This window comes from Heteronotia binoei, chromosome 5 (genome assembly GCF_032191835.1).
Source record: "Heteronotia binoei isolate CCM8104 ecotype False Entrance Well chromosome 5, APGP_CSIRO_Hbin_v1, whole genome shotgun sequence".
Classification (NCBI taxonomy): Eukaryota; Metazoa; Chordata; class Lepidosauria; order Squamata; family Gekkonidae; genus Heteronotia; species Heteronotia binoei.
Window position 1 is genome coordinate 167,418,142 of NC_083227.1, and position 19,459 is coordinate 167,437,600.

The following is a 19,459-nucleotide window of genomic DNA, read 5'->3' on the forward strand; positions in this document are numbered from 1 at the left end:
TCAACCGCTGTTGAGATTACATACCAATAAAAGGACAATGATGCAATACTTTCAAAGATAATGGTCTTGTGATCGCTACAGAACAATGACTATAGTTCAGAGTACAAGGAGCCTTACTGTGAAAGTCTTGAGAGAATTCCAAGGAGTATATCTTGCTGGAAATTGTAACTCTTCCTCTCCACATGCCCTGTGTCCAGTGTATGTTTGTCATATGCATGCAACTGTGTGATGTCTTTTCCCCCACCCCACTTGGATGCGATGTGTACAGCTTGTAAGCATGTGTGTCTGTTTAGGTGCAGCTTCATTCCAAACTTTCCAGATTCACAAACCCCAAGAAAGTTCAGTGCCACCAGCGTAACAACAAAGGGGTCACACCACAGACACTGGAAAAAGAGGCCAGCGAGCTGGGCAGGGGCCATCTGCTGAATAAGTCTGTTTTTTGTTCTTTGCTCACCATCCATCTTACCTGCGCCCTCCCCTCGCCGTGACAGCAGGGCCAAGCACAATGGATACAGAAATAAACATGTAAATTAAAGCAGATTGGCCAGGAGACCCTGAGTAAAGTGTCCAGATTTTCCAATGGAAACAAATGAGAACCAAAAAAAAAAAAGAATTTGCTTGAGATTTGGGGGTGGGTGAGGCTAAATTGAAACAAACCAAATAAATGACCTTAAAAAAGAGCATTTGTCAACAAGTCACTGCAGACTCATCTCTAAGCATCTCTCAACAAAACTGCAGTGGAGCTCCCAAATTATCATGGCACGTGCCAACCGCCTTGGGAGCTCAGCTTTATGATTGTTCAACATCCCACCAGAGCATTAGATTGATTACTAAAGGGACACGCTCACTTGAAAGGCTGGCAAGCATGACTTCACGTTTGGGTTTTCTACTACAGCGCAAATATGTCTGCTTGATCTGGCAGAAGCATCTCATTTTAACTTAGGCATGCCTAGTTCTCCATGCCCCTTTGCATGTATAGTATGTGGGCCAGTGATATAGTGATGGCATTGTTGATTTTATCAATGTATGGTGGATCCAAAAGAATTACTCTGATTGGAAATCCTGGCCCTGTTCTTGTTCCAAAGCAATGGCTTGGAACATAGGCAGTACAATAATAGCAATAGGATGAGTCTAGATTGACCCCTGCGAAAAAGATGGCCTTGCTAGACTCCATGGGCCAGCTTATTTTGTTGTGAGAAAGACTGTGCCTCCTGTGGTATTTCCAGTGATAGAATTTTCCATTCACCTCTTCAACATAGGTACTTTAATAACTCCTGCTGTTCTTCCCTTTAGGAAAAGCAGAGAAAAAAAAATAGTTTGTTATATCCAAGCAGCCTTTCTCCAGCCACTAATTCTCAGTATCATGGCTTCCTTTTGTGATATTTTGAGGTGATTGTAAATATGATTGAAAGACTTGGGGTTTACTGGTTCCTCTCTGCATATGAACCAGCCAATAACTTGAGGCCAGTAGGCAGGTAAGCTGCTATGAGCTGTCTGCTACAAAGGTTTTATAAGAAGGATGGTTAAATGGGTTCTCTTTGGATTAACATCTGCTGAGATGAGGTAAAGGAGGGAATCACTTGAAGCAAAATGTACTAGATATTTTCTCTGCACCATTTACTGGAAATCAAACCTTTTTATGTAGTCACAATATGGCAGAAAAGTAGTGGGAAACATCCATAGCCATACATTTATAAATCTCATCAATACACACAGTAGTTCATATGGGTATATATGACAGATTGGTTTGATTTTCAACTTTTCTCCACTGAGGTCCCTGGGAAATGTAGTTTTGTGAGGGGTACAAGCAATCTCTTAACAACTGGTAGTGCTCTTACCAAACTAAGTTGGGGAGCCATGGTACTTAAACTGACATGAATTTCTAGCTTATGTATGCCCTATGACCTCCTCTGAGGAGCTGTGCTGCTATGTTTTCTGGCCTCCCTTTCAGCCCATTGGATCCTCTTGCAAAACAGATGGCATTCCACCTCATACGGTTTTTCCATTGGCCCACTCAAAATGTGTGCATCATGCATTAAAAACAACTCCAAGATACTTCCACAAGTACCATTTCAACAACTGTTCAATAGCTGATCCACACATTAGTGGTGTGAGAGATTTGTGTCCTTTACTACTTTAAAATTGTAGGAGTTCAACAGCCAAGTATGCAAACTATAACTAAAAAAAGGCAAAGAGTTCAAAAGTGGCATAACAGGCTTGAGCAGTGTTTTTAGGAAACCTTCGCAGTATATGTACACTCCATTTCCTGACCATGACTGGCTGATGGCCAGCCTCTGAGCAGCTGTGGGAGGAGGAAAAGATTAAAAAGGCCACAGCAAATTATTCCGCACAGGGAAGGAGTTATGCCATTGTTCCTTAATTTACGTCACAGACTATAGCCCTTCAATATTTGTATAACTGCATTCTGCGCTGCAGTCAGGTGCTGAATGCATTGTCTTGAGGAGTGCCACCTTTTCCTAGCTACTATTGTGTAGTTGTGCTCAGAAAATGCAATATCCCACATCAGCACTATCCTGAGGGATGGCAAGCCATCTAGGAGCTACAAATAAAAAGGGATGTGCTGCTAAGTGCAGGAAATGGAGCACAGTGAGAAGTCTGAAATCACAAGGCTAGAAGGGAGTTTTGTAATCACTTAGCTCGGCCACCTGCAGTTCTTCAATTTGCACAACTATTGCTGAGTGAATATTCTTAGGCTGTATTTTTCAGAGGAAAAGCTACCACAGCTCTTCTAGACAACCTATTTCACTGCTCAACAGTTCCTGTTAGCTTATTCAGAGATCCGTTTTAAAATCTCCTTTGCTGCTCCCAATTTGCTGCGTTTTGCCTGTCCGTGGAGACCACAATGCAGGCTGTAAAAACTCATAGAATGTGCTATTTTGATTTCCCCCAACTAACTAATGCTACTTAATTTTGAACATACTCAGTTTATTTCCTGGGTTATGTCCCAGGAAAAACAGGTGCAACACAAGGTGGGGAAACTGATTTAAACTCCACTTTCTTGCTACAGTTGTAAAAAAGAAAGCTTCTCACAAAAGATACTTTCACAGTGGTTTATTTCAGAAAGAACCAACAGGTAAAGCTTCCTCTGATTCCTAGCTTTGACGGTGAATCATAATTTTAGCTGCACTGCTGTTAGCTATATGTGACATTATGGCTGAAAACAGACAGGCATTTGGGGACAGATTGGAGGCATCCCAAATCGGGTCAGTTCAAAAAGAACCATCTTGAACCCCTCACAGCTTCTCGCATGAGGTGGCCCCATCCCATCTGTGAGGTGGCTTGGCACGATCAGATGGGGAGGTGCCTCAGAAGCTGGACCGCTCTTTTTGACTCCTCCGAGTCAAGCACTCGTGTTCAAGTGCTCTGCGCAATTTTTTTTTGCGGGGGGGGGGGGGGGGCGGGAACTGGAAGCGACTTGGCGGGTTCATACTGCCAAGGCACCTTGCTCGCTCACTTCCACATCCAGACGCTGATGAGGCGACTGCCATGCGGCTCAAAAATTTGCTACCACTTTGGCAGGATGGGGATGGGTGGCAGAGCCCAAAGTGCTGGTCTGTTATCACCTTATAACTGTCTCTTTTGCCTCCTTGGTCTGTTAGCTGATGCAAGGTACACCTCAGCAGCATTAGCAGAAGGCCTCTTTAATGATTAGATGAAAGCCACTCCTATAGTGCACAGATGAGCGTTCTGTCTTCACAAGAGAGAAGCTGTTTTCAGCTTCACAGGAAAGGCATCATTTGCATCTCAAGCCACAGCTGCTTCCATTTATTCTTGGCATGTTTGTAACAGCTTAGTAAATGTTAGTTGAACAAAAGAGTCAGGGCAGGTAAAAAATGAGGCAAAAAGTGTAGCAATTCCACTGAAGGTGGGGGTGGGGAGCGGACAAACTGTGTTCAGATCTCACTGTAAACTAACAATAAGGCTACCCAGGGACCAAACTGCTAATACAACAATATGCATTAAAATATGCATAACAATAAGAATATGCATTTTTTGTTTTAAAGCTGATTTTAATAGTGATAATTCTTTTTAATTTATTGGGTCCAATTCTATGAGCCCCCAAAGAAGGCGCCCCTATCCATTATTTCCAATGAAGGGAAGGCATTTAAAAGGTGTGCAGTCCCTTTAAATGTGATGGACAGATCTGCTTTTGGAGTTCAATTATGCTTGTCACACCCTTGCTCCTGGCTCCACCCCTAACGTCTCCTGGCTCCACCCCCAAAGTCCCCAGATATTTCTTGAACTGGACTTGGCAACCCTAACTGTGGAATGTATTTCTCACAGAAATTCTAGTGTCTGGCCTGCTATCTTTTAGGCGCCTTATGAAAAAGATGATTTGCTGAGCCTTTCTGTTAGTACTCATGTGTTGTTATGGAAAAAACTAAATAGGGAGAAGCTGTTTTATACTGCCATTTTATCTGCTTTTTGTTGCTTTTAAAATGCTGTTTTATGTTTTATAGCATTAGTTTCTTGCAGTTTTTTCCTTGTTGCTTTACTCCGTTTTACTCATTAGGTTCAAAAAGCCCTATTTTATCATTTTACTGATATTATTTTATTGTTAGCTGTTTTGAATATAATGCACATAGTTAGCAGCTAAGTCACTAAAATAAAAAGCTAGACAGAGACAAGGTTGAGCAGTAAGGTAGTGAAATTTGCTAATGACTCCAAACTATTCAGAATGGAGAAATTCCAAGCAGACGGTGAAGAGCTCAAAGAAGAACTCTCAGAAGAGGGTGAATGGGCAACAGAATACAACTTATATTTGATGAAGTAAATGTAAAGTTATGCCCTTAGGGACAAAAAATTTTTCTAACTGCGTATGTATGCACATGGGGTTTAAACTACTGTGCCTACCGTGGAAAGAGATAATTGGAGTCTCAGTAGAAAACTAACAGAAAACACACCCACATCAGTCAAAGCATGCTCATCCTATATTCTAACTACAACATATTAGCAATGTGAACTTCCCCTTAAACACATCCTGTATACACAACTACCACATTTATAGCACCTATAAGTTTTGCTTAGGCCAAAAATGGTCACTACTCCCATAACTTAGGGCTAGAAACTGATGACTGGGTGCTTAATCCCTAGGAGCAGAGATCTTCTTAGCTCTTGAAATACATGTAGCCCTAGGGTTACAGCATGGAATGGAAAGCCACACCCACCTGCCTATGAGGCATGTGGTCTCTGCCCTCACTGGGTGAGCGGGACCAACGTCGATCTCTAGAGCGAGGCCGGCTGTATTCGTGCCTCTCTTGTGAGTACCGCTCCTTGTCAGAAGACGTTTGGTGGTGATGATGGTGGTGATGGTGGTGGTGATGTTTCCGGTCTTTCGGCCTCCCTCGTTCCTGGTCTCTTTCTTTGGGAGGTAGGTCACCTGACTGTGTGGTCATACTGAGGTCTGTGCCCAGACCTAGCAGTGAGAAAGAAGATGGCAGGTTAAACTGAATGCTTTTGTAACAAATGTTTTGTACACATCAACGCAGCCTGTTAATATTTTCCTTCTATCACTGGACTGTAAGCAACGAGAGCAACAAGGTAACCTCAAGGAAATATAACAGGCAATGTTTTATTTGGCTTCTGATGTCAACCATTGCCATTCTAAGCAGAGTTATACCTTTCTAAGCTCAATACTTTAGGGGGCTTAGAAGGATGTAACTCTACTAAGGCTGGCACTGTAAAGCATGTAACTGTTTAGATGTTCTTGTCACCAAGTCTCCTAAAAGGCTTAAGCAACCACTCAGAAGTTCCTTTGCAAATGATCAGGATTAGTTTCCAGTGAGTACTCAATACAAAGTGGACCCAGCTGACTAAATTATCCAAAGGAGCTTCTGAGCAACATGTCGTCTGTGAGCTATAGGCTGGGGGAGAAATGGTCGTGATGAAAAAGGGCATGAAGGTCCCTGAGGCATACCTTGTGTCATTCAACTAATCTTACACACTGCCACATGAGAGACCTCTGGAAGATACAGCAAGAGGACCTCAATATTATAATGCAACAGTTTCCCTTGGCAGATGTCATGCAATTATCTGCATTCCAATAATCATTTCCGAGATGGAAAAGCTTCTATTTCCCTTACATTAGTCACTCTGCTAGTCCTGAAACTTTAAGGGAGCTACTGACTACTGGAGGTCAAATGCCCTAGATTTTATTAGCTGAGTTTCATTTCTGAAAACCATTAGCCTTAATAAACTATGTGAGAAAAGAGAAGAAAAAGATATTGGATTTATATCCTGCCCTCCACTCTGAATCTGAGTCTCAGAATGGCTCACAATCTCCTTTATCTTCCTCCCCCACAACAGACACCCTGTGAGGTAGAAGAAGATACTGGATTTACATCCCGCCCTCCACTCCGAAGAGTCTCAGAGCGGTTCACAATCTCCTTTACCTCCCCCCCCCCACAACAGACACCCTGTGAGGTAGATGAAGATATTGGATTTATATCCCGCCCTCCACTCCGAAGAGTCTCAGAGCGGCTCACAATCTCCTTTACCTCCCCCCCCCCCCACAACAGACACCCTGTGAGGTAGATGAAGATATTGGATTTATATCCTGCCCTCCACTCTGAATCTGAGTCTCAGAATGGCTCACAATCTCCTTTATCTTCCTCCCCCACAACAGACACCCTGTGAGGTAGAAGAAGATATTGGATTTATATCCCGCCCTCCACTCCGAAGAGTCTCAGAGCAGCTCACAATCTCCTTTCCCTTCCTCCCCCACAACAGACACTCTGTGAGGTAGATGAAGATATTGGATTTATATCCCACCCTCCACTCCGAAGAGTCTCAGAGCGGCTCACAATCTCCTTTACCTTCCTCCCCCCACAACAGACACTCTGTGAGGTAGATGAAGATATTGTATTTATATCCCGCCCTCCACTCTGAAGAGTCTCAGAGCGGCTCACAATCTCCTTTCCCTTCCTCCCCCACAACAGACACCCTGTGAGGTAGATGAAGATATTGGATTTCTATCCCGCCCTCCACTCCAAAGAGTCTCAGAGCGGCTCACAATCTCCTTTACCTTCCTCCCCCACAACAGACACCCTGTGAGGTGGGTGGGGCTGGAGAGGGCTCTCACAGCAGCTGCCCTTTCAAGGACAACCTCTGCCAGAGCTATGGCTGACCCAAGGCCATTGCAGCAGGTGCAAGTGGAGGAGTGGGGAATCAAACCCGGTTCTCCCAGATAAGAGTTCGCGCACTTAACCACTACACCAAACTGGCTTTCTTGCACTGCATATACAATCTGCTGGAATATGTACACTGCCTCATAGTTATTGTTAAAGGTTCAGGTCCTTTTAACAATGACTGGGTACCAGTCTCTATATTACTTGCTGAGTAACACGAACATCTAAGATTGCAACTGCTTCAAAGCGGTCGATGAAAGGCCTGCAGCTTTACTCAAGGGGGTTGCACAATCTGACCTGTGTCCACATCTGTATATCGGCTGAGTGAGCGCTCTGACGTCCGATGGCCTCGCTCCCGCCGCCGGTGATGCCGCTGGCTCTCTTCTGGGATTACCCTCTCCAAAGAATAGTCATCCAAGCGCATGCCTTTGGAGCGCGAGTGGCCCAACATGGAGGCAGAGCGTTTCATGGGGCTTGCATCTGTGATTGTCTGGAAAGGAACAGAAACCCAGAACAATAACATAAAAGGCACCTTATGAGAAGGCAAACCCCCATAGATTTGGAAGGACATGGACTATGAGTATGTCATTATAGGAATGGCCATCTAAGCAACTCTTCAATCAAATACAGTTCAAAGAACAGTTATTCATCCACCCATCAAAGTATCTATTCATTTCAAATCCATACTTCTATACATACAGCTCAGAAATTATACACATCCATATATTACTTTCTATATAAATCCATTCACCAAAGAAACTAGGAAGAGTTGTCTGGGAGGTTGGGAAGGACTGTCTACAGATTATGAACATCTTTTTCTGCCTGCATACTACCAAGCCACCTTTCTTTTCCCCCCCGATCCATTCAAGAACAAATGTATGGATTACAACATAGATTTAGGGTTGCCAATCCCCAGCTGGGGGCAGGGGATCTCCTGGTTTGGAGGCCCTCCCCCCATTTCTGGGTTATCAGAAAGCAGGGAGAGGTGCTGAATCTCTGCTGGGCACTCTGTTATGGAGATTGGTTCCCATAGGGTATAATGGAGAATTGATCTATGGGTATCTGGGGCTTGGTGTGTGTGTGTGTGTGTGTTTTGAGGTAGAGGCACTACATTTTCAACATAGCATTTGGTGTCTCTCCTCAATGTCCCACCCCTCAACCACATTTAAAAAATACCAGACCAGGTGGGTCAGATTCTATGAGCCTCCATTATTTCCAATGAAGGGGAAGCATTTAAAAGGAGTATGGTCCCTTTAAATGTGATGTCCAGAACTTCCTTTGGAGTTCAGTTGTGCTTGTCACAATCTTAATCCTGGCTCCACTCCTAAAGTCTCCTGACTCCACCCCCAAAATCCTCAGATATTTCCTCAGTCAGACTTGGCAATGCTAAGCATAGTTGACATATCATCCTTGCCCTAAAATGAGATCAACATGGAGGATAAAACGTTAACTTTTATAAGGATACCTTGAATTGAAAGAAGCTTTCTCACATCATTTGCCATTAGCTATTCTATAAATACATGTAAGATTCAAGGGCTCACAACAGATGGCTGGCTTGGGGCGGCATAAGGCTGGCCAAAGAGAGCCACAATGTAAACGGGACCACAGAGGAGAGACTAAGCCACAACAAAAAGAAAAAACTCTCCATGTAAAATGCAATTTTAACTTGTTGCGAATAATAAGAATCAAAATACAAAACGAATAATATCAGTACATATCACCAAGTTAAAACCTCATACGTTACTCAATGCTCCTACTGTTATGTGGCTGAAAGCCACTAAATAACATTCAGTCCAGTGTTAAAAGTAGGCGGTCCAACGGAGAACCGGTCTGCTTTGCAAGCCGTTTTGGATCTCAGATCCTTCTTCCAGGGACCATTCTTATATGTGTTGTACAATTTCCCAGGTCCGGTAGTGCCAAAGAATTCCTACATTTCTCTAATTAGCACGCATAATAGCGGAAATGCCATAGTAAGTACTATCCTTATCAGCAATGCAGGCGTCCCTCCATTGCTGATAAGGATAGTACTTACTATGGCGTTCCCACTATTACGCGTGCTAATTAGAGAAATGTAGGAATTCTTTGGCACTACTGGACCTGGGAAATTGCACAACACATATAAGAATGGTTCCTGGAAGAAGGATCTGAGATTTGAAATGGCTTGCAAAGCGGACCGGTTCTCCATTGGACTGCCTACTTTTAACACTGGACTGAATGTTATTTAGTGACTTTCAGCCACATAAGGACAGTAGGAGCATTGAGTGGAGTATGAGGTTTTTGTTGTTTAAAACAATTTTATTTAGTAACATATGGTATATCTATTTCTTGCATCATTAATAACTTATTTTTATCTATCCCATATATTACTTTCTAACCACCCCTCCCCCTGTTACTTGACCCCCGCCGGTGTTATTTATGCCAGAGGGAGCTTAGATGTCCTTTACGGGACATAATAAAAAGATCCCTCTTAGAGGGGCGTTTTCCATAACCTCTGAAAGAGGCTTTGGTCCGTCCCCTCTTGAAAAAATGTACAGCAGACCCGGCCGAATTGGCAAATTACCGCCTGGTCTCTAATTTACCGTTTTTGGGTAAAATTATTGAGAGGGCAGTGGCGTTGCAACTGCAGAGGTTTCTGGATGACGCTTCCGTCCTAGACCCTTGCCAGTCCGGCTTTCGCCCGGGCCATGGGACGGAGACGGTGCTGGTCACCTTGGCGGATGACCTCCACTGGCAGCTGGATCGAGGCGGCGTGGCGGTGCTGATGCTGTTGGATCTGTCGGCTGCGTTTGACATGGTCGACCATCAGCTACTGACCCGCCGACTCGCCGACATAGGGGTTAGGGGGCTGGCCTTACAATGGCTTTCCTCCTTCCTCAAAGGACGGGGACAAAGGGTGGCAATCGGGGGTGAGCTCTCCCAGAGGCACACACTAGATTGTGGGGTGCCTCAGGGAGCGGTTCTCTCTCCGATGTTATTTAACATCTACATGCGCCCCCTTGCCCAGATTGCCCGGAGGTTTGGGCTGGGCTGTCATCAATATGCAGATGACACCCAGCTCTATCTGCTAATGGATGGCCGGCCTGACTGCGTCCCAGGGAATTTGGACCGGGCACTGCAGGCCGTGGCAACCTGGCTTAGGCTGAGTGCGTTGAAGCTGAACCCAACGAAGACAGAGGTCCTTTGCGTGGGCCGCGGTACTCTGGGAAGGGAAATACCTCTCCTGGTTTTTGATGGTGTGCTGCTGAAAGCGGTGCACCAGGTCAGGAGCCTGGGAGTTCTACTGGAGCCTTCACTATCGATGGAGGCCCAGGTAGCTGCCACTGCCAAGTCGGCATTTTTTCACCTGAAGCGGGCAAGGCAGTTAGCCCCTTTCCTGGAGCGCCGGGACCTAGCAACAGTGATCCATGCGACGGTCACCTCAAGATTGGATTACTGTAATGCCCTCTACATGGGGCTGCCTTTGTGTCAAACCCGGAAGCTGCAGTTAGTGCAGAACGCAGCGGCCAGGCTGTTATTAGAACTCCCGAAATGGGAGCATATACAGCCAAGGCTGCGCGAACTGCACTGGCTGCCGGTTATATACCGGATTCGCTACAAAGTGCTGGTTATTACCTTTAAAGCCCTATATGGCCGAGGACCTGCCTACCTGAAGGACCGTCTCTCTCCCCATACGAGCCCCAAAGAGCACTGAGGTCAGCAGGGAAGAACAAGCTGACTATCCCTGGGCCAAGGGAGGCAAAATTACAGAGCACTCGGGCACGGGCTTTCTCCGTGGCAGCCCCGTGCCTGTGGAATCAACTCCCGGAGGAGATGCGGGCCCTGCGGAGCCTAGACCAATTCCGCAGGGCCTGCAAGACCATCCTCTTTAGGCAGGCCTCCCTAGACTGCTGACAGAGGATGGCCGAACGGATGATCCAACAAAGTAACTCTTTAGTGATCCTTGCCATTATCTAAATACGTAAATGGATAAATAGCGCCCGGAACATCTCTGCTGCTGTTAAGTTATAGATTATATATGCTGGATTAGTTTTAAGATATGTATTTAACTATGTATAATTTTAATGTCCTTTTAATTATTGTATTTTGTATAATGTTTTATTGAATGTTGTTAGCCGCCCTGAGCCTGCCTAGGCGGGGAGGGCAGGATACAAATAAAATTTAATAATAATAATAATAATAATAATAATAATAATAATAATAATAATAATAATAATAATAATAATAATAATTTACTTAAAATACTAATATTTAAAGGTACCCTTACCTAATAAAACCCAAGATTAATATTCTTCTTTCTTCTAAGACTTAATCATTATCAAGAATTGTCCAACTTAGACCAGTTCCGCAGGGCCTGCAAGACCGCCCTCTTCAAACAGGCGTTCACCAATAACTGAATTTAATGTTTACCGCCAGATTAATAACGTTTACCGCCAGTGTTAATTTAGGAATGTTTTAATTAATTATTGACTATTGACTGGTTTTAATGTGAATTTTAATGTGAATTTAATGTTTTTATTATTGTATTGTTTACTTGAAATGCTGTTAGCCGCCCTGAGCCTGCTTCGGCGGGGGAGGGCGGGATATAAATAAAATTTTACACTACATTACATTACAATGTCCGTTTATTTTCCACTCTTTTTCTACATATCTTCTAAACTTTTTCCACTCCATCTTAAAGACTTCTAAGTCATAGTCTCTTAAAATTCTTGTTAATTTGTCCATTTCACTCCATGTCATAACTTTTACAATCCAATCCCATTTCTCTGGTATTTTTTCTTGCTTCCACAACTGCGGATACAATGTCCTAGCAGCTGAAAGCAAGTGCCAAATTATAGTTCTATCTTCTTTTGGAAATTTTTCCATTTGTAATCCCAACAGAAAAGTCTCTACAACTTTCTTAAACTCGTATCTCAAGATCCTAGAAACTTCTTGTTGAATCATCTGCCAATACTTTTTTGCTCTTTCACAAGTCCACCACATATGGTAGAAAGAACCTTCATGTTTTTTACATTTCCAACATCTACCTGGCATCTTATTGTTCATCTTTGCCAACTTTTTAGGAATCATATACCATCTATACATCATTTTAAAACAGTTCTCTTTAATACTATGACATGTCGAAAGCTTTATAGAATTCTTCCACAAATATTCCCAAGTTTCCATCTGTATTTCTTTATTTACATTAATTGCCCACTTAATCATTTGAGATTTCACTACTTCATCTTCCATAGACCATTTTAAGAGTAATTTATATAATTTTGAAATTAATTTTTCATTGCCTCCAAGCAGAACTTTTTCCATTTCTGTTTGCTCTTTTCTTATTCCTTCAGTTTTAATATCATTTTCCACCAAGCTCTTTATTTGTTGCATTTGGAACCAATCATATTTATTATTCAGCAGTTTTCAATTCTATTTTGCCATTTTGTATTTTTAATAGGTGATTATATGACAACCACTTTTCTTCACCCGTCTCAGCTGTTATTTTTATTACTTCTGCTGGCACTATCCATAACGGTTTTCTCTCATCCCCATATTTCTTATATTTCATCCTTGTATTTAGCAAATTGTTTCTTATATAATGGTGAGAGAAAAAACCATCCATCTTTTTCCCCCCATAGTACATATAAGCGTGCCAGCCAAATTTATTTCCATGACCTTCCAATGCTAAGAGTTTTTTATTTAACAGCATCACCCATTCTTTTATCCACACCAAACAAACTGCTTCATGATATAGTTTTAAATCTGGTAACTGGAATCCTCCTCTTTCTTTTGCATCTGTTAAGATTTTCATTTTGATCCTTGGTTTCTTCCCAGCCCACACAAACTCTGAAATTTTCCTTTGCCATTTATTAAATTGTTTACTGTCTTTCAAAATCGGAATAGTTTGAAACAAATACATTATTCTTGGCAGAATATTCATCTTAATTGCAACTATTCTGCCAAGCAATGACAAATTAAGTTTATTCCATTTTATCATATCTTCATCCATTTTACGCCATAGCTTCTCATAATTGTTTTTAAACAAGTCAATATTCTTCATTATTATCTCCACACCCAAATATTTTACCTTAGAGGTAACTTCACAACCCGTTAGCTTCTGTAGTTCCTTTTGTTTGCTTACTTGCATATTTTTACATAGTAGTTTTGATTTTTCTTTATTAATATAAAATCCCGCCAGTTCTCCATATTCTTGTATTTTAACTAACAACAAAGGTATTACTTGTATGGGATTTTCATTTATAAACATTATATCATCTGCAAATGCCCTATATTTATAAGTAAATCCTTTTACTTTTAATCCTTCTATTTCTTTGTCTTCTTGGATTTGCATCAGTAAGATTTCAAGAGTCATTATAAACAACAGTGGGGAAAGCGAACAGCCTTGTACCTTTGCTAATTGTCATATCTTCTGTAAGATCTGCATTTGTACATAACCTTGCACGTTGTTCAGTTTTATCATCTTTATAAAGTTTTCCCCCAACTCCATTTTCTCCATTACTGCAAACATAAAGTCCCAGTTTAAATGATCAAATGCTTTCTCTGCATCCGCAAAGAATAATGCAGCTTCCTTTTCTGGATGCCTTTCATAATATTTCATGATATTTACAACAGTTCTAATATTGTCTCTTATTTGCCTTTTGGGAAGAAACCCCACTTGATCCTCCTTAATAAAATTTATCAAATGATGCTTAAGCTGCTCTGCCAATATTCTTGTATATATTTTATAATCATTATTTAATAGTGAAATTGGTCTATAATTTTTTACATTTGTGACATCTCTATCTTCTTTTGGAATCAACGAAATAACAGCTTCCTTCCATGTATTTGGTATTTCCTCTTTTATCCTAATAATGTTCATTGATTTCTGAAGTTTCGGTATTAATTCCTCTTTGAAGATTTTATAAAATTTAGCTGTATATCCATCTGGCCAAGGTGCCTTTCCATTTTCCATTGCATTAATGGCTGCTTCAATTTCTATTTTTTCAATTGGATCATTCAAAACTTTTTCATATTTTCTGTTAAGGGTGCTATTTTAATATTTTGTAAATACGTTTCCATTTTTTCTTTCTTTATTTTAACACCCTTAAATAATTTGGCATAGTACTTAAAGAATTCTCTTTTTATTCCTTCCTGATCTACCAACTCTCTTCCATCAACCACAATTTTATTAATAATTTTACTTTCTCTCTTTTTTTTTCAGTTGCCAGGCCAAATACTTTCCAGGTTTATTTGCTCCCTCAAAAGATTTCTGCTGTAATCTTTTCAGATTCCATTCCAGTTCTTTATTTAACAAATGTCTCATTTGTGTTTGTAATATTGTAATCTCCCTCATAATTTTCTTTTTCCCTGGTCTTTTTCTCAATTCCCCTTCTTTTTTCTTTATTTCATTTTGAATGTCCAACATCTGTTTTTCTTTTGCCCTCTTGTCTTTATTATTCAATGTAATCAATATTCCTCTCATTACTGCTTTATAAGCATCCCACACCGTCTGAAATGCTATATCTTCTTTATTGTTTATTTGGAAGAAAACTTTGGTTTCATTTTCTAGAGATGTCACTGTTTCTTTATTCTGTAGTAAATCTTCATTTAATCTCCATCCTCTCGACTTTTTAGACAATTTTGTAATCCACATTATTGGGTTATGATCAGCCCCTATTTTAGGTAAAATCTCTATTTTCTTTGTTATAAGGCCTAAATCCTTAGTGCCCCACAACATGTAAATTCTGGAAAAAGTATTATGTCTTGCTGAAAAAAAGGTATAGTCCCATACTTCAGGGTTAAATTTTCTCCATATATCTTCCAGGTTTTCTTGTTTGACCAATTCAAAAAAACACTTTGGCAATTTTCCCTCCTTATTTTTTTCCCCAGACCTATCCAGTGTATTCTGGATTGTTCTATTAAAATCTCCCATTATCAAAACTTGATCATATGTCACTTCATCAAATTGTTGTATAATGTCTTTAGAAAAAACATCCTTTGCTCCATTTGGTGCATACAGTCCCAATAACAATTTTTTTTTGCATTTAATATTATTTCTACTGCTACAGATCTTCCATTTTTGTCTTTAAACACTTATTTTGGCTCCAATTCTTGTTTAATATAAAAAAATCACTCCCCTTTTCTTCTGTTCAGCCAATGAATGAAATTCTAGTCCCAACTGCTTATTCCATAAAAATTTATAATCCTTTTGTTTGATATGTACTTCTTGTAAACAGATTATATTACAATTTTGCTTTTTAATCCAATGAAACGTTGCCTTTCTTTTTTGTGGTGAATTTAGTCCATTTACATTCCAAGATAATAATTTGTAATCCATCATGGTGCAAATTCTTTATGTTCTTCACAGAATCTACGCAGTTCCTGTATGTTTGTAATTGTAATCCTTTTTCCTTGAAGTTCAAAGCTCAAACTTTCAGGTATTATCCATCTATACCCCATTTCATTGTCCCATAATTTTTCTGTCAGTTTCTTGTATGCTCTTCTGTCATTTATCACTTGTCTTGGCAACTCCTTCATAATTCTTACTCTGCTGCCTTCCACTATCAATGTCTTTTCAAAGTTTTTATTCATGATCTTTCCCACCATTTCTTTTGTCACATATCTTATAACCACATCTCTTGGTAGATTTTTTTTTTTGGCATAAAGTGAGTTCACTCTATACATATAGTCATACATATCTCTAGTTCCTTCAGAATCTTCCTCCAAAAATTCTGCAATTATTTTTATTATATATTCTTTCAAATCAGTTTCTTCATCCTCAGCTACTCCTCTCATACGGATCTGAGTCGCCATCAATTTGCAGTCATGAATTGCCACTTTTTCTTGTATTTTTAACAAGGTGGAATCATGTACTTTCACTCTCCATTCCACCTATTGCACTTTCTTTGCTGCTACCACAGTCTCATTTCTGATATCTTCTATATCTTTTTTTTAGCTCTTCAATATCTTTTCTAATTTCTTTTTTGGAAGCAGTTATCATCTCCTTCATCCCTTTCATTATCCTGGCTTCCATTGCATCTAATTGGTCCTGCATTTTCTCCAGTGAAGCAGTCCTTGCTCAGGTTTGCTTGTGGTCTGACATGTAAAAACACCGAAAATTTTGACCTCACCAAATTAAATTTCAACTATCAGCTTTAAAAGAGTGACGCTTGCTTTCTTCAATAAGCCTAATTTCACTGTCCTCAGAGCCTCCTGGGCTCAGATATTAATTTTTAAAGTTTTTATTTTCTCCAAAATGGCGGTCGCGACTTTCTGCCTCACTTTAATTTTTTCTTCTTTTTTCTCTAGAGGCTTCTAAAATAGTTATTAACAATAATGTCCAATAGCATTTACCTTATAAACGTCACCTCTGTCAGCTCCCCAATTTTTAATGTCCCGAAAACTTTAAAAATTTTATTTAAACTTTAGCCTTTTTGCAATGGCCGCCGATGCTTTTCTATGATATTATAGTCCTAGAGTAGGCTGGCTGCTTCGATGATTTCCCTTTTCCATCCAATACTTCCTGCTTTACTTGCCACCAAATCCCGTTTTCACTGGTAGAGAGATCTCACGATACTTGACGTAATTCCTGTGTTGACTGTGGTAGCTGCAATTTTATGACGATGGGGCTTTTTCTCAAAAACCACAAGTAGACCAAACAATAAATTCCTTTCCACTTTTTAGCACTGTCCTTTACATTTACAAAGTCCAAATTTCACCCCTTCTTCCAAACTTTCTAGATTTTAATTTCCCACCTTCTGATTTTATTTTAACTTTAATTAGTCCCGGAATGAAAGATAGTGATCTATACCTTTTCTGTAGTTATCCAGATCAACACCGGTCTTGTGTAGCTTTAGATGTTTAGTAGTATCAAAGAAGATTAGGATCCTGTCGAGTTTATGTCAAATAAATGACTCTGGAAACTTCTGCAGATGATGAAAATGCAACTCATCTTCGGAGACCCCTCAAAGGAGCCCCCCCCCCCCCCGGGACTCTCTTTTAGCCAAGGTAAATCTCCTCAAAGTTTCCTGTGCATATCTTGGACTGATCTCTCACTGAGAAAAGTAGGCAGTAGGCATTAAATTGCCTTCCACTACCCCGAACAGAAGTTCCAGCCTGCTCCCCTTCTGAGAAGCAGTTCAGCTCGGCATTTTCCAACCCCGGAAGTCGAGTGACGTATGAGGTTTTAACTTGGTGATATGTACTGATATTATTCGTTTTGTATTTTGATACTTATTATTCACAAGAAGTTAAAATTGCATTTTACATGGAGAGTTTTTTCTTTTTGTTGTGGCCCAAAGAGAGTCAACCAGAAATGGAGCAGCCAGGAGCCTCCAGATGGCACATGGCACATCCCCGGAACAGGGATGGGCTGTGTGCACCTCAGAGGAGCTTCCAGAGTGCTTGTGTGCCTCCCAGCCGCTCCCAGGCACTTCCTGGCCATCCAGACAGCCAGGAAGCATTTCAAAGCTGCCTCGGAATTAGGAGCCGCTTTGTAAGTAGTGCCGTTCCAAGGTGGCTTCAATCCGGTCCCAGGCAGCCTGTGGTCAGGATGATGACTGGGGGCAGATGTGTGCATGTGGATACACTTTTTTGGTTTTGGTTTGCCTGCTTCCCATCCCTGAGGCATCCACACGTCTCTAAATACATCTTTAACACATCATCTGCCACATTCTAGGCAGAACAGAAATGGCTATGACATTCCTTCATATATCATGCTAAATTCCCTTCAGGAATGCTAAAGAAAACATTGCTAGAACTGGCTTTATGTAGTATCAGTCATCTTTTCTTGAGGCAAGATGTCTCTAGAAAAGATTAGAATGAAGTTTGAGTCCAGTGACATCTTTAAAGTGGGATGATTGAGACCGATTTCCCACTAGCCATGTCCTGGTCTCATGCTCCTCCGTGGGGCTTCCTTCCGATTTCATGCAAGCTGCCCCAGGGTTGCAACTTGCTCTGCCTCTTTCACGCTGCAAGCAAGATCCTCTAAAAACTGGTTTCTGCTTGCCGTGCGAAAGAGGCAGAGTGAGTTGCAGCCCCGGGGCAGCTTGTGCGGAATCAGAAGGAAGCCCCGTGGAAAAGAGGAGCGTGAGACTGGGGCAAGGCTAGTGGGGAATCGGTCTGACTGTGCAAAGAAGGTGTTGTAAGGTCACCTCCATGCTTGAGAGGAGACAGATGAAGTGTAATGGAGCATAATGGCAGGGTCTCAGTTAATTACCCTCAGCATTTCACAATTGAGGATACATCTGCCCATCAGTCTCCAATTTTGACATATTTATTACCTTCACTATGTCCCCCCCCCCCCCCCCGAATTAAACTCAAACAAATGTTAACCATATAAACTAAGCTTGTTATTCCTGTTTGGTCCTTGAAGCTGTTAAACATTTCCATTATGCTGAATGATAATTTACTGCTCACGCTCTACCTATATGGATGGACTGATAAATTCAATTTTATTGTATCTGAAGGAGTTTTGTGCACACAAAAGTGTATACCTTGAATAAAACTTTGTTGGTCTTAAAGGTGCCACTGGACTCAAACTTTGTTCTGCTGTTTCAGACCAACATGGCTACCCGCCTTAATCTAGAAAGCATTGTGAGACACCAGCAGCCAAACAAACCAAAAAGCAAAGCGTGTTCAAAAACAGCAGAGAAACATGTGCAGAAATGGCTGTGAAACTGTCATGGATTTTACAAAGTGAGTGGCTAGCAGGAGTTACTTAGGCAAAGCTTATACGGACACTAAATTGTGCCCACAAGCTAAACATTCTCCTAAATCAACGCATTCATGATCCCAGAGGTGAGGAGGCAGATTGACCAAGCTCTAAACCCTCCAGCACCTGCAGGGGGGCAAACGGCTCCGCCGCAACCGCTGCTGGTCAACTATGGAAGGGACCGAGAGCTAACAGCTACCTTTGATGGGGACCCCGAAGAAGTGGAGTACTTCACCATTCAAGTGAATAGCTTCATGTACTACTGGGGCCACACCTTCCCAGACAAGTTCAGCCGGGTGGACTACCTAGGTTTCAAACTAAAAGGAGCGGCCAAGCGGTGGTATGTGAGCCTATATGAGATCTGCAGCCCTGAACTAGACACGGTGGCGGCATTCCTATGTGCGATCCTGATACAGTACGAAGACCCCCTCCATGAGAACAGAGCCCTAACAACCCTCCATGACATGCTGCAGGGTTCCAGGTTGGTGAGAGAGTATGCAATGGAGTTCTGGGTCAATGCTGCGAAAATATGTGGGTGGAACGAACAAATGAAGATCGAGCAATTCCAGAGGGGTCTGGACGTAAGTGTCCTGGATCAAGCCCTCCAGCAGGCCCAACC

The 19,459-nt window shown here is 41.5% G+C and overlaps 1 protein-coding gene across 1 annotated transcript in view; it reads right to left on the reverse strand.

The window, feature by feature from the left end:
* CACNA1A (calcium voltage-gated channel subunit alpha1 A) overlaps positions 1 to 19,459 on the reverse strand; it is a 599,049-nt gene that overhangs the window by 5,185 nt on the left and 574,405 nt on the right. Inside the window, exons 47-48 of the mRNA XM_060240686.1 lie at positions 7,446 to 7,638; positions 5,190 to 5,437 (exon numbers count right to left, since the gene is read on the reverse strand). Of these exons, the coding sequence (XP_060096669.1) occupies positions 5,190 to 5,437; positions 7,446 to 7,638 (441 nt within the window). The remainder of the gene's footprint in view (positions 1 to 5,189; positions 5,438 to 7,445; positions 7,639 to 19,459) is intronic.